At 38.5% G+C, this 13,015-nt stretch overlaps 2 protein-coding genes across 2 annotated transcripts; one reads left to right on the top strand and one right to left on the bottom strand.

The window, feature by feature from the left end:
• Positions 1-1,335: 1,335 nt before the first annotated feature.
• LOC121172159 (olfactory receptor 4C3-like) lies at positions 1,336-2,344 on the top strand. The gene has a single exon (XM_041004002.1). The coding sequence runs from the start codon at positions 1,436-1,438 to the stop codon at positions 2,342-2,344; it is 909 nt and encodes a 302-aa protein (XP_040859936.1). The 5' UTR covers positions 1,336-1,435.
• A 4,427-nt stretch (positions 2,345-6,771) lies between these two features.
• Positions 6,772-9,517, bottom strand: LOC121172211 (olfactory receptor 4C45-like). The gene is made up of 2 exons (XM_041004061.1): positions 8,625-9,517; positions 6,772-6,832 (listed from the first exon to the last, which is right to left on the bottom strand). Exons 1-2 carry the CDS (start codon positions 9,512-9,514, stop codon positions 6,772-6,774), a joined length of 951 nt encoding a protein of 316 aa, XP_040859995.1. The 5' UTR covers positions 9,515-9,517.
• Between the last annotated feature and the right edge of the window lie 3,498 nt (positions 9,518-13,015).

Here is a 13,015-nt window from a genome sequence, read left to right as displayed (position 1 = left end):
CTCATCTCACTACCATCTATGCTCTAGGATGTACAGTATGGTCCTCATTGTACGTGCCACTTTCAGAAATTCTGATTGATTTCTTGCGGCAAACCACGAAACGAGAAGAACACAGCTGCATGAATAACAAGAGAATCTTTAACATTTTGTGTCTATACATGTACAATTGCACCTGTCTATATTATCTTCTTCTGACAGTTAATGGGTCTGCTCTAATTTTTATCACATGGAGCTTTGGAAGATTCAGCTCGTTTACTAAGGTTGATGTTTCCAGAACAAGAATGAAATGGTAAGGAGAGTTAGTGACAGCTTTCTATTTGGTTTGTCAAAGCTAATAGAGACAAGGGCATTTCCTTAATATTTTTAGGACAGTAAAGAGAATAGGAATGTACTTTGTTTTGAGATTACAATTTCTAACTGTTTAGAAGAGTTTGTTCTGTGCTCCTACAGTTGCCTTCATGTAGTCAATCGGCAGGTAATCATTTAACCTAAATTTTACGGTTCTTAAATTTCAGAGGGGACTACCTTTAACTAAAAGAATTTCACCAAGCCCAGGGGAAACAAAACTGCAAAAATAGGCAAAACGTATAAAGCAAGAAGGAGGAAGAAATTCAGTTGGTTTTCTAGATAGGATGCTGTTCGCAACAAGGGCGTGGAGCCGGAGTAAATAGATTGGGAGAAAAATAGTAAAATTGGGCAAGTCTCCAGCCTGCAGCCAAGTTTTTTCTCCTGATTTGGCCTGGTTTGTTTTGTATCAATATGTGTTATAACTGAAGAAACTGACTGAAACTGATTTCAGAGGCCAAGAAGATGGCTTTAATTCAAAGGGCATGGACTGCACATGCAAGGATCTTAGGAAATTTGTAATATTAATTTTAAGTTTAACTGCCATCTCATCTATGCTAGAAATGATCTTAGCTGCATTCTATTTGGGACTCGAAAATCAATGTCTTTCAAATTTCAGCCTCAGCAATGACAAAATGTGCATGCTTCAATGCTATTTCCATTCAGTAATATAGGTACTTACTGCCAATGAATGCTGTAATTAATATATATATGTTAATTCTATATGTTAATTATCCCATTATATATATTATCCCATTATATATTTCATATATATGTAAAAATATGAAATATATTATATGAAATATATAAATGAAATATATGTTATATATGTTATATATGAAATGTTAGATATGAAATATATAAAGGAAATATATAATGCATATATAATATATATATGCTTAATATATATATATATTGAATGGGATAATTGGATCTAAGAATTTTTGAGGGAAGATAGGGACAAAGGTAAGTGGGAGTGTCAAAGGAAACCTTGCATTGATCTTTCCCCTGTGGAGTTAGATCTCTAATATGTGTCTCTCTTGACTCTTTAGGCATCGCTGGCTCTGCATTCACAGTGTCCTGGGAGTCTATGGAAACAGCACACAATATCACAGGGTTTTTCATGCTGGGACTCTCACAGAAGCCAGAGGTACAGAGAGTCCTCTTGGTGGTCTTTCTGGCCATCTATGTGGTCACAATGTGTGGCAATACGCTCATTGTGGTCACGGTCAGCTCCAGCCCCACCCTGACTTCCCCTATGTATTTTTACCTGGCCAATCTGTCCTTTATTGACACCTGTTATTCTTCTTCCATGGCTCCCAAACTCATTGCTGACTCCTTGTACGAGGGGAGAACTATTTCTTTTGAGGGATGCATGGCTCAGCTTTTTGGAGCCCATTTTTTGGGAGGTGTTGAGATCATTCTGCTCACTGTCATGGCCTATGACCGCTACGTGGCCATCTGCAAACCACTGCACTACACCACCATCATGACCAGGCATGTCTGTGCCATGCTGGTGGGGGTGGCTTGGCTGGGGGGCTTCCTGCACTCCCTGATTCAGCTCCTCCTGGTCCTTCAGTTGCCCTTCTGTGGGCCCAATGTGATTGACCACTTTGTCTGTGACTTGTACCCTTTGCTGGGACTCGCCTGCACCAACACGTATGTCATAGGTCTGCTGGTGGTTGCCAACAGTGGTGTGATCTGCCTGCTGAACTTCCTCATGCTGGCTGCCTCCTACATTGTGATCCTGCGCTCACTGAGGTCCCACAGTGCAGAGGGGAGACGCAAAGCCCTCTCCACCTGTGGGGCTCACTTCACTGTTGTTGCCTTGTTCTTTGTGCCTTGTATATTTACTTACATGCGCCCTTCGTCTACTTTGTCCATAGACAAAAGCATGGCAGTATTTTATGGTATTCTGACACCCATGCTGAATCCCATAATTTACACTCTGAGAAATGAGGAGGTGAAATGTGCTATGAGAACGCTCTTATACAGATGAGTCAAGACCAGCAAAACAGGAAATAAAAACTGAAAGTGATTTAAAAACCAGGCTTGTTTTATAATCGTCATATACCATCTTATTCTGTCATAACCATTCTTTAAACTTCGTGGACTTTTATGGTTTATACAATCTCCTCACTTGACTTGTATAATAATTATAAAATGGCTACATTAAACATACATGGAAGGGATATCTATTTTTATTTTGCAAATAAGGAAAGAAAATCTAGCAACATGGTTAATTGATTAATCAAGCTTATATAGTTTTAACATCTAGCCTTTTAATGTATCTACTTGTTTATTGTTTCTAATTTAGATTAAAAAGAAAGAGAGTGGCCCCATTTGCACATCCTTGCCAGAGCCAGAGTTTGTCATTCCATGATCTGGGTTTTAGCCATCCTGGCAAGGGTGAGATGATATCCCACTGTGGGGTTGATTTTCATTTTCCTGATGGCTAGAGACCCTGAAATTTTTTTTCAAATATTTTTTCTTTATTGAGAATTGTTCACTGACTCATTTTCTCACTTCTCAGTCGGATTATTTTTTGCATTTTAAATTTCAGATAAAATGAACAGAATTCACATTTTTCACAATACATTTTGTGCGTCGAGGGGTTCTTTTCTCCCCACACCCTTTCTCCATGGCTATCTTCCCTTAATTTTTTCCAAGTTGTTACAATAGCATAAATAGGGCTCAGCATGATGGCTCAATGGCTAAATCCTGACCTTGCAAGTGCCAGGATTCCATGTGGGTGTGGGTTTGTGTCCCAGCTGCTCTGCTTCCCATCCAGCTCTCTGTGGCCTGGGAAAGAAGTAGAGGATGGCCCCAAGCCTCGGGACTCTGTGCCCATGTAAGGACCTGGAGGAAGCTCCTGGATCCTGACTTCAGATAAGCTCAGCTATGGCCATTGCAGCCAGTTGGGAAGTGAAGCAGATGGAAGATCTTTCTTTTTCTCTGTCCTTCTCTCAGTAAATCTGCCTTTCCAATAAAAATAAATAAATCTTAAACAGCTCCCCCAAATAGTATTATTGATCTCACAGTAACAAACCTTATTTTCTGATATATAAAGTTCTCATGACATGGCAAGTTGTGAAAAAATAAAAGTAACATACACAATTAATATGGAAATTATGCTGTTACTGAGGAGTAAAGACAGATTCTGTATGGTGCATATGTGCTATGTACTACTCAATGAAAAAAAAAAGAATGAGATCTCACTGTTGTATTTCACTTGGTTGATATATTTGGGATAACAATCTCTTTTTGAAGATTTAGTTTGAAGATATTTTTGCCCATTCTGCTTCCTGTCTCTCTACTCTATTCACCAATTCCTTTGTTCAAATGTGTCTGAGTATGATATAAACCCATTTGCTCAGCTTTTCTTTTGTTGCCTGTGCTTTAAGGTTCTTACCCAAGAAGTCACCCCCTACACCAAAATCTTGCAGTTTTTCCTCTAAAATTTCTTCTAACAACTTCTTTATCTTAGGTCTAACATTTAGGTCTTTGATCCAGATTGAGCTCATTTTTCTAAATGCTGAGAGGCATGGGACAAATTTCACTGTTCTACATTTGTAGATCCAGTTTTACAGGTACCAATTGTTGAGGAGATAATCTTTGCTACATTGTATGATTTCAACACTTTTAGCAAAAATCAATTAGTATGTGTGGGTATTCTCGGTTCTCTGTTCTGTTCGATTGATCTGTGTATTGTTTTTTATGCTAGTACCATGGTGTTTTAATTACTGTAGCTTTGTAGTATGTTTTGAAGTTGGGTATTGTGATGCTTGCTAGCTTGATTTTTCTTATTCAGGCTTACTCTGGTTATCCATGATCTTTTGTGATTCCATATAAATCATAAGATTGCATTTCTTGATGCTGTAAGGAATTTCTTTGGCATTTTCACATGGATTGTGTTGAATGCATAGATTGCTTTGGATGCTAATTTTCATTGTGGAGATCTTTCACTTACATAGTTAAATTGACTGCTCAGTCTTGGACTTATTTTAGCAAGTATTGTGAATGGCATTTGCTTTCTTGATTTCTCTTTCTGTGAATTCATCAAAAGCAGTAGCTTTTTTGTATGTTTACTTTGGTAACCTGTAAGTTGACCGATTCAGTATATTAATTCTCACAGTTTTGTGTGGAAGTAGGAACACAAATTAATGTAACCAATGCAGAAAACAGAATAGAGATTTCTTAAAACATTCAAAATAAACTTGCTGAGTGATCCAGAAATTTTATTACATTCTTTACACCCCAAGTACTTGAATAAAATGAATCTAAGAGATACTTGCATCACCAAGTGTATATATTAGCACTGTTTACAAAAGCAAACATTTGGAATCAATCAACACATTTATAAGATGAGTGGAGAAATTGTGGTGTATATATGCAATGGAATAATATTCAGCTATAAAAACAAAGCAATTCTACCATTTGTACCAAAAAGGACTCTACTGGAGACATAATGTTAAGAGAAATGAGCTGGGTCCAGAAAGACACAAGCCACATATTCTTCCATATGTGTGCAAGTGAAAATAAAAAATAGCAGAGAATAATAAAGTTTCTGTGTGTATAAGAATTGCTGAAAATATAGATTTCTAAGACGTTATTTTTATACCTTTGCTCAATAATTCAGAATGTTTTACTGCTATAGTTTTAATGATTTGTCATTACTTTAAAATTTGCTGTGTATGAGTGAAATTGTCATTTTCCAATTCAATAATTATTTATAGCCATGGACTGTATTCCTACTCAAGTAAGGTGTTTTTTACCTTTAACTTGCTAAACTTCCTCTTCTGTGAAGTACTAGGCCTTTTTACTGCAACGTGAATTTAAAATGTCATCTCAAAAGCTGAATATGGGACAGGTGCGATGGCCCAATGGCTGAAGTCCTAGCTTTGAACACGCTGGGTTTCCATATGGGCACTGGTTCTAATTCTGGCAGCCCCGCTTTCCATCCAGCTATCTGCTTGTGGCCCTGAAAAGCAATAGAGGATGGCCCAAAACCTTGGGATCCTATGCTTGTGTGGGATAACTGGAGAAAGTTCCTGGCTCCTGGCTTCGGATTGGCATAGTTCCAGCCATTGTGGTCACTTGGGGAGTGAATCATTGGATGGAAGATCTTCTTCTCTGTCTTTCCTCTTCCCTATATATATCTAACTTTGCAATAAAAACAGATACATATTAAAAAATAAAGACAGTGACAAAAGGAGAAGGAAGATTGCAGAGACTGAGGAAAGGAATATCATCAAGTTCGAATGGTATCCACACGTGTGAATCCACTAAAAGTAATAAAAAATTAAATTGCAAAAAGAGAAAAGCAGGAGACACACACACACCACTCCCATCCATTTATTTATTCCCCAAAAGCCTGAAAAAGCTGGACCAGACCTCAAACAAGAGCTTGGATTTTGATGCAGCTCTCCTATGTGAATGGCAGAGACCCAACCGCTTGAGCCATCACTTGCTGCCTACCAAGGCATGCATTTACAAGAGTCTGGATTCTGGAGTTTTCTGTGACTGCATCCAGACACTCTGATATGGGGTGGAGGCATCCTAAATGATGTCTTATTCCCTGATGCATGTCTTTAAAATAATGACGAATTAGGTTAGCTACAGAACAGGTTATGTTCCACATATCACTGGGGTCTTCCTGTGTCTGGCTTTCATTGACTTAGTACAATGTCCTGCAGTTCCTTCCTTTCATGCAAATTGTAGAAGTTTTAAAAGTATCTATAATGTATCTCAATAAAATGGGGGAAAAAGTTTGACTATGTAAGAAAGTATACCTCCCATATTTTGTTAAAAGCTATTTTTCATCTGACAAATAGTGTGTAATTCACCATGTTGCAAAATATCAGCCTTCTATTTAAGAAATTAACAAACTAGAAAACAATATTAAAACTCTTGGCATTATAGGGCCCGGCGCGGTGGCGCAAGTGGTTAAAGGTCCTCGCCTTGCACGCCCGGGATCCCATATGGGCGCCGGTTCTAATCCCGGCAGCCCCGCTTCCCTTCCAGCTCCCTGCCTGTGGCCTGGGAAAGCAGTCGAGGAAAGCCCAAAGCTTTGGGAACCTGCACCTGCGTGGGAGACCCGGAAGAGGCTCCTGGCTTCGGATCGGCATAGTATCGGCCCGTTGCGCTCACTTGGGGAGTGAATCATCGGACGGAAGATCTTCCTCTCTGTCTCTCCTCTCTGTATATCCGCCTTTCCAATGAAAAAATAATAAAAATAAATCTTTAAAAAAAAAAAAAACTCTTGGCATTATAGACTCCAAGATGCAATAAAGGTTGGAGATCACCAGGGAATGGTATTTGCTTTGTCTCAAATCACCTAGGTAATAAAAATAACATTGATAATATTTTTATTTTATAACTTAATTAATAAACATGAATGTTCTAGACTTTGATTTATATACTCATTCATTTATCCTGTTTGCTAACTAAGGCATAAGTTTCCTCATCAACCGACATGACAGATTTCTTCATTAATGGCATTGAGTATTTTTTAGATATATTGACTGCCATTCATAGTTCTTCTTAAGAGAATAGATTATTCAAATCTATAGCCCACTTCTTACCTCTGCTGGCTTGTTGTTTTTTACTGTTGTTGAGGTTTTTGAGTTCCTCATGTATTCTGGATATTAATGCTTTGTCAAATAAGTAGTTTGTAAATATTCCCTTCTCCCAGGTATCTCTTCACTGGGTTGATTGCTTCCATTGCTTTGAAGAAGCTTCTGGGCTTTAAATAATCCCATTTGCTCAGTTTTGTTTTTTGGGATATAATGCAAAACAAAATCATTGCCTACATCAGTGTCTTGCTGTGTTGTGCTGTGTCCTTTGCTAGCAATTTCAAAGCTTCAGGTCTTAATGTACATCTTTGATCCATGTTGAGTTGATTCTTGCTTGTGAGCAGAGATGGGGATGATTTCACTTTTCTATACCTACGTATATCTTCCATCACCACTTATTAAAATTGAAAAGATGATCTTTTCTCTAATGTATGGTTACAGCACCTTAGTAGACCTGGCCATTGTGGCCACTTGGGGAGTGAGCCAGTAGATGCAAATCTTTCGCTCTCTATCTCCTTCCCTTGAAATATCTATCTTCCCAATAAAAATAAATCTTAATAAAAAACAAAAATGATGTGAGCTGGTGCCCTGATGTAGTGGGATAACCCTTTTCATGTAGTGCTGGCATTATCAGGGGGATATTAGGTCATGTCTCAGCTGCCCCACTTCTAATCCTCTTCCTTGCTTATGAGCTGGGAAAGCAGTGGAGGATGGATCAAGTCCTTGGTCTCCTGCATTCACATGGGAGACCTGGAAGAATCTCCTGGCTCCTAGCTTTGTACCAACCCAGCTCTGATCATTGCATCCATTTGGTGAGGGCAGCAGCAGATGGAGGATAACTGTCTCTCCTTCTCTCTTTCTAAGTCTGCCTTTCAAATAAAAAAGAAAATAAATTAAAAAAAAATGATACATGGTCACCAGTGTTATGGTGCCATGTTTTAAGGTCTTGTGACCCTGTCCTCTATGTGGAAGACCCTGATGAGGTTTCTGGCTCTTGACTTCAGCCTAACCTGGCCTAATGTCTTTGTAGCCACCTGAAGAGTGAACTAGAGGGTGTGTGATAATGAGCTCGAATTATCCCCACAACACTGTGTGTGTGTATTTCAATGCATCATTTTGTTCATGATAAATGTATTCAATTTCATGTGTCAATTTAAATAAAATGTCAAAAGAAGAAATTGAAGGCAACCTATGTGTGTGAAATGCGTATCTTGGTTAGAAATTTATTTAGAGTTCCCAGTAAGAGCAGCTAATATGGCTGTCAACATTTATAAAATTTTAGTGAACTGAGATGAAAGTTCAAGAATATGAAAAGGATTTATTTGATATTTGCAATGAAGGCAACATGAATTCAGGCGCAGTATTTGTGTATTAGGTTGTTAATTTCTGAAAATTATTGAAAAATGTATTGTATTGACTTCATGTAGATAGGAATATAATCAAGTTGTATTTGAGTCTGTTAAGTTTTCTTCTTGTTTTAAAAGAAAGTAAAGTATTTCAGCCAGTTTAAAGATGTTGTAATCTCTGTATCTGTGCCTGCTATTACCTAATGGTTGTCATTGAGGTTCAGTATCAGTAAACTAGAGAAAATTGTTCCAGTTAGCATAAATTATTCTAATCCAAACAACCAGAAAGGAAATCTTTTTTCTACAAAATATCACTAGGATCATATAATTGTTTATTATCAATATTCCTTATTTAATGCAGAGTTTCTTTATAACATTTTTCACTTCTGCGTTTCTCAGGGTGTAAATCAATGGATTCAGCATAGGAGTGACTGAGGAACAAAAGACAGTCATTGCTTTGTCAGTGGGTAAGATGGTCATGGGTCTCAGGTACAGGTATGAACAAGGTACAAAGAATAAGACGACAACAATAATGTGAGAGGAGCAGGTAGACAAGGCTTTGCGACGGCCTTCGGAGCGCTGAGCCTTCACAGTGCGCAGGATAATGACATAGGAAGTCAGCAACATGGAGAAACTGAGCAAGCACAGAGCTCCACTGTTGGCAGCAATCAGGGGTCCCAGAATATGAGTGTCTGTGCAGGCCAGCTCCAGGAGAGGCATCAGATCACAGATGAAATGGTCAATGATGTTGGGACCACAAAAGGGTAGCTGGGTTATCAACAGATTCTGAATGCCTCCATGAAGACATCCTATGAGCGCAGCCATTGCAACCAAGACTTTACAGGTTGATGGGTTCATGATGCTTGTGTAGTACAAGGGCTTACAGATGGCCACGTAGCGGTCATACGCCATGACAACGAGCAAGACAATCTCAGCCCCAGCAAATAAATGCACAAAAAAGACCTGCGTCATGCACCCATTGAAGGATATGGTGCTTTCTTCAGAGATCAAGTCAAGGATCGTTTTGGGAACTGTGGAGGAAGAGTAGAAACCATCAATAATGGAGAGATAAGAGAGGAAGAAGTACATGGGTGAACTCAGGGCTGGGCTGCTGAAGATGGTGAATGAGATGAGCAGGTTGCCTGTCATTGTGACCAGGTAGGTGGTTAAAAACACTGCAAACAGGAATTTCTGCAGTTCTGGATTCTGTGTGATTCCCAGTAAGATGAATTCTGTGACATTGTTCATCTTTTCCCAAAGCCTTAGCTTGGGTTGTTTGTTCTGTTAAAAAAAGAAAAAGCACAATATATCTCAGTGATGATTCTTTTAAATACAGTATTAGGAAATGACCACTTTCTCCCTGATGTTTGTGGTGGATGGTGTCACACTTTACTAACCTTTTCACTGATAACTCTGCCTGAGAAGAGAGAAATGTTATGGTCACTAATGTATTACTTGAATCGTGACAATACATATTAATAACATGATAATACTAGGGCATTATTTAGAATGCTATCTTCCCAATCTTATTTTTGGCTCTAAAGAGATGACATGACTTTATTTCTTTTTGGGATTATTCTAGAAGCAATTTCATTGAAATTATATTTGTCCTTTGTCATGACTATTTGTTAGTGTCATCTTCCTTTAAAATTATACAACTATTACATTGAATGCCAAGCCTTCATAAGTCTAAGCAAGCCATTTTCTGTTATTTATTATTCCTCTTTGTCACATGAATGCACAAGAACATAGCAGAGAGAGGGTAGAACTGTTTTCTTCAAGAAGCCATTGATTAGTGTTAAAGTTGCTCATTGAGTACTCATTGAGTACACATCACTTTGGAGCCCTGAAGGTTGTCTCTAGCTCAATATAACAATCTCTGTGTTTCTATTCACAACTTGCAAGTGGATCAAACTTCCCTGAAAAGCTCATGCCATTTCTTAAAGAAATATTGTAATTGGTCCATTACAAATTAGGCTTGCATCCAGAGTTAAATATATTTCTTCTATCACTGTTACAGACAGAATAAATTGCAACTGGAGGTTATTCCCAGTAAGCTATTGACTGGGTGCAGATGTTAGCATCACCTAAGAAAACACAATTTTCCACGTGTCATAACCTCAGTCAACTGAGGTACACCTGAAATTTCCCTTCTTCATGGCAGAAATACTGAATTATATACAAATACTATTTCTGTGATCCAGACTTGTATAGTTAAGATGAGTACATGTTGCCATAAGAGTGCCTCCAATTCATGCTTTCTTTACCACTTTCTCTGTATTACTTCTTATAAAAAGCTTAGCCTCAGAATCTCTATGCAACATTTCTGGAACCTTAAGCCAACTTCATGGCTCCTCTGCATCACTAAGCATGAGAAAAACTTCCTTGAGTTTTTAGAAACCTCTAGGGTCTGAGTTGTTTTCTTCCTAGCCACGGTTCTTGGATGCCATGAGTATGTTGTTAAATCTTCCAGGGAGATTTAGTTTGCAGTTCTCACATCAGAGAGCCAACACAGAAGTCCTGAAAGAGGACCAATTTGAAAACACTGAGAAGATAAATCCACAGAATCAGTATCTTTCATGAAATGTGTTAATCAGAATGCTGAAGAAATGACTCAGCTTTTTACTGTTTCTGGCCTGAGAGCATTAGAGATAGTGTTTTTGATTGGTGTGTCTTCTCATTCCACTTGTTTCCAGATACATATTGCACTTACAGGCATAGATTGTTATTCTAAAACCTTTTATAAATAAATAAACTAAATTTAGTATGCTTAAAATTGGGATTTATTTCATCCTATTGACTCAAATCTAGTTAATTCTGAAATGTGTATGTTTAGATCAGTGCTGTCATAAATTTTTTGCTCTCCTAGCAAATGTAACATACCATAAATAATTATTATGCATTGACAAGCAGAAGAATGAAGTTGTTACTTTTTTTAGAAAATTCTCCCCAACTTGAACATTTTAGTTTGTTTTTTCTTTCCCATGTTCGTATAGACTTACCCAGAAAATAAGGAGAATGAGTTGTTTCAGGTAGGGAAAGATTTAAATTTCACTCACCTTTTTGGCATCTTATGAAAGTATAAGTGAGCCTTCAAATTCGACAGCATTCCCCATACATAGTAGAGGCATCTAGAGTCAAATCTGACAATGGTGGGGATAATGCCAGCATCCTATTGTAGCAGAGACTCAGTACTTGAGTCATCATCTCCTGGCCCTATGCCCAGGTGTCAGTTCTTCAGCTGTTTTCTTAGAAACAGAGCTCAGGACCTGGTGCTTTGGCTAACTTGGCTAAATTGTCCCTTCAAGTTCAAGGATCCGCTATGGGTGCTGGTTCATGTCCTGACTGGTCCACTTCACATCTAGCTCCCTGCTTGTGGTCTGGGAAAGCAGTCGAGGATGGCTCAAAGCCTTGGGATCCCGCACTCAAGCGGGAGACCTGGAAGAGGCTTTGGCTCCTGGCTTTGGATTGGCTCACCTCCAGCCTTGTGGCCACTTGAGGGATACCAGAGGATGAAAGATCTTTCTCCTTCTCTTTGCTTCTCTCTGCAAATTTTTTTTCCAATATGAACAAATAAATGGTTTTGTGTTTTGTTTTGTTTTGTTTTAAATTAGGACTTGGAGCTCAGGATGTGAGAGTTGCCAGAAGTCTCAAACTCATTACACGGCAGCACTGTTGGCATTCACTCTCTGGTCCTTTTATTCAGCCTCTCCTGATTGAGGAGAAACAATTAAGCATCACAAGCTAGAGTGCTTGGCAATGCATTGATTTCTCAAATCCTTGGAGGATCAATAACAGCCTTATTGGAAACTGCCAAAATAACAGTGAATGTCTTGTTGTTAACTGCAACTTTGTACTCAGGAGCATCAATAGAGGACAGGTTTGGAAGTGCAGTTAATCTTGTATTAAAGCTATGCTTCTGGGTATAACTTGAACATAGATTTAGGTGAGCTAATTTGAAATTTTCATTATGGATTATGGACTTGTAAAAATGGCGAGTGTGTCCTGGCAAATAGGATAAGTTTCAGCACAGATCATAAGACAGAAGCCAGATATATCTCTGAAAACCAGTGTTTCAAATAATATAGGTTCTTTGATGATGATTTTTTCAGTGTTCAAGGTTATATGATCCATTATACTGGAAGATAGTGACAGTTTTAAAAATGATGTATTTGTTTGAAAGACAGAGTGGTGGAGAGAAAGGAGAATAGGAAAGACAGATGGAGAGAGTGTGTGAGAGAGAGTCAGAAGGAGAGAGAAAGCTCTTCCACCAGCTACCAGCTGGTTTCCCAACTCGCCATGGTAGTCATATTTGGCCCAGCATGATGCTACAAGCCAGTAACTCCTTCCCCATCTTTCACATGTGGGCAGTAGCCATGCACTTGATCCACCATCTGCTGCCTTTTCAGACATATTTGCAGGAAATTGATTAAACAGCAGAGTAGCCAAGACTCAAAGTAGCGTTCCACTTATGAAATGCTGGAGTTTCTTGGGTCAGTTTACCGGCTGCAGCACAGTTTCAGGCACTTTTTGTGATATTCATGGTAGTGGCTGACTGAGGAGACATAGTTCTCAAGATTCACATCTAGCAGTGGTTTTGTAATATAAATGCAGTTATTTTTATTGGACATACAAACATCTTTCTAAATGATTATCTAAGTGATAGATTCTCCTGATATGTTAGGGGAATATAAGTTTTCCATCCTCCTTGCAAAGAGGAAATCATGATTCTTATAATCAGACTAGAGT

The sequence above is a fragment of the Ochotona curzoniae genome, unplaced genomic scaffold (genome assembly GCF_017591425.1).
Source record: "Ochotona curzoniae isolate NIBS_2020 unplaced genomic scaffold, NIBS_Ocur_1.0 scaffold_3171, whole genome shotgun sequence".
Taxonomy (NCBI): domain Eukaryota; kingdom Metazoa; phylum Chordata; class Mammalia; order Lagomorpha; family Ochotonidae; genus Ochotona; species Ochotona curzoniae.
Note: the sequence above shows the minus strand (reverse complement) of the source record. Positions and strands in the feature narration are given on the sequence as shown.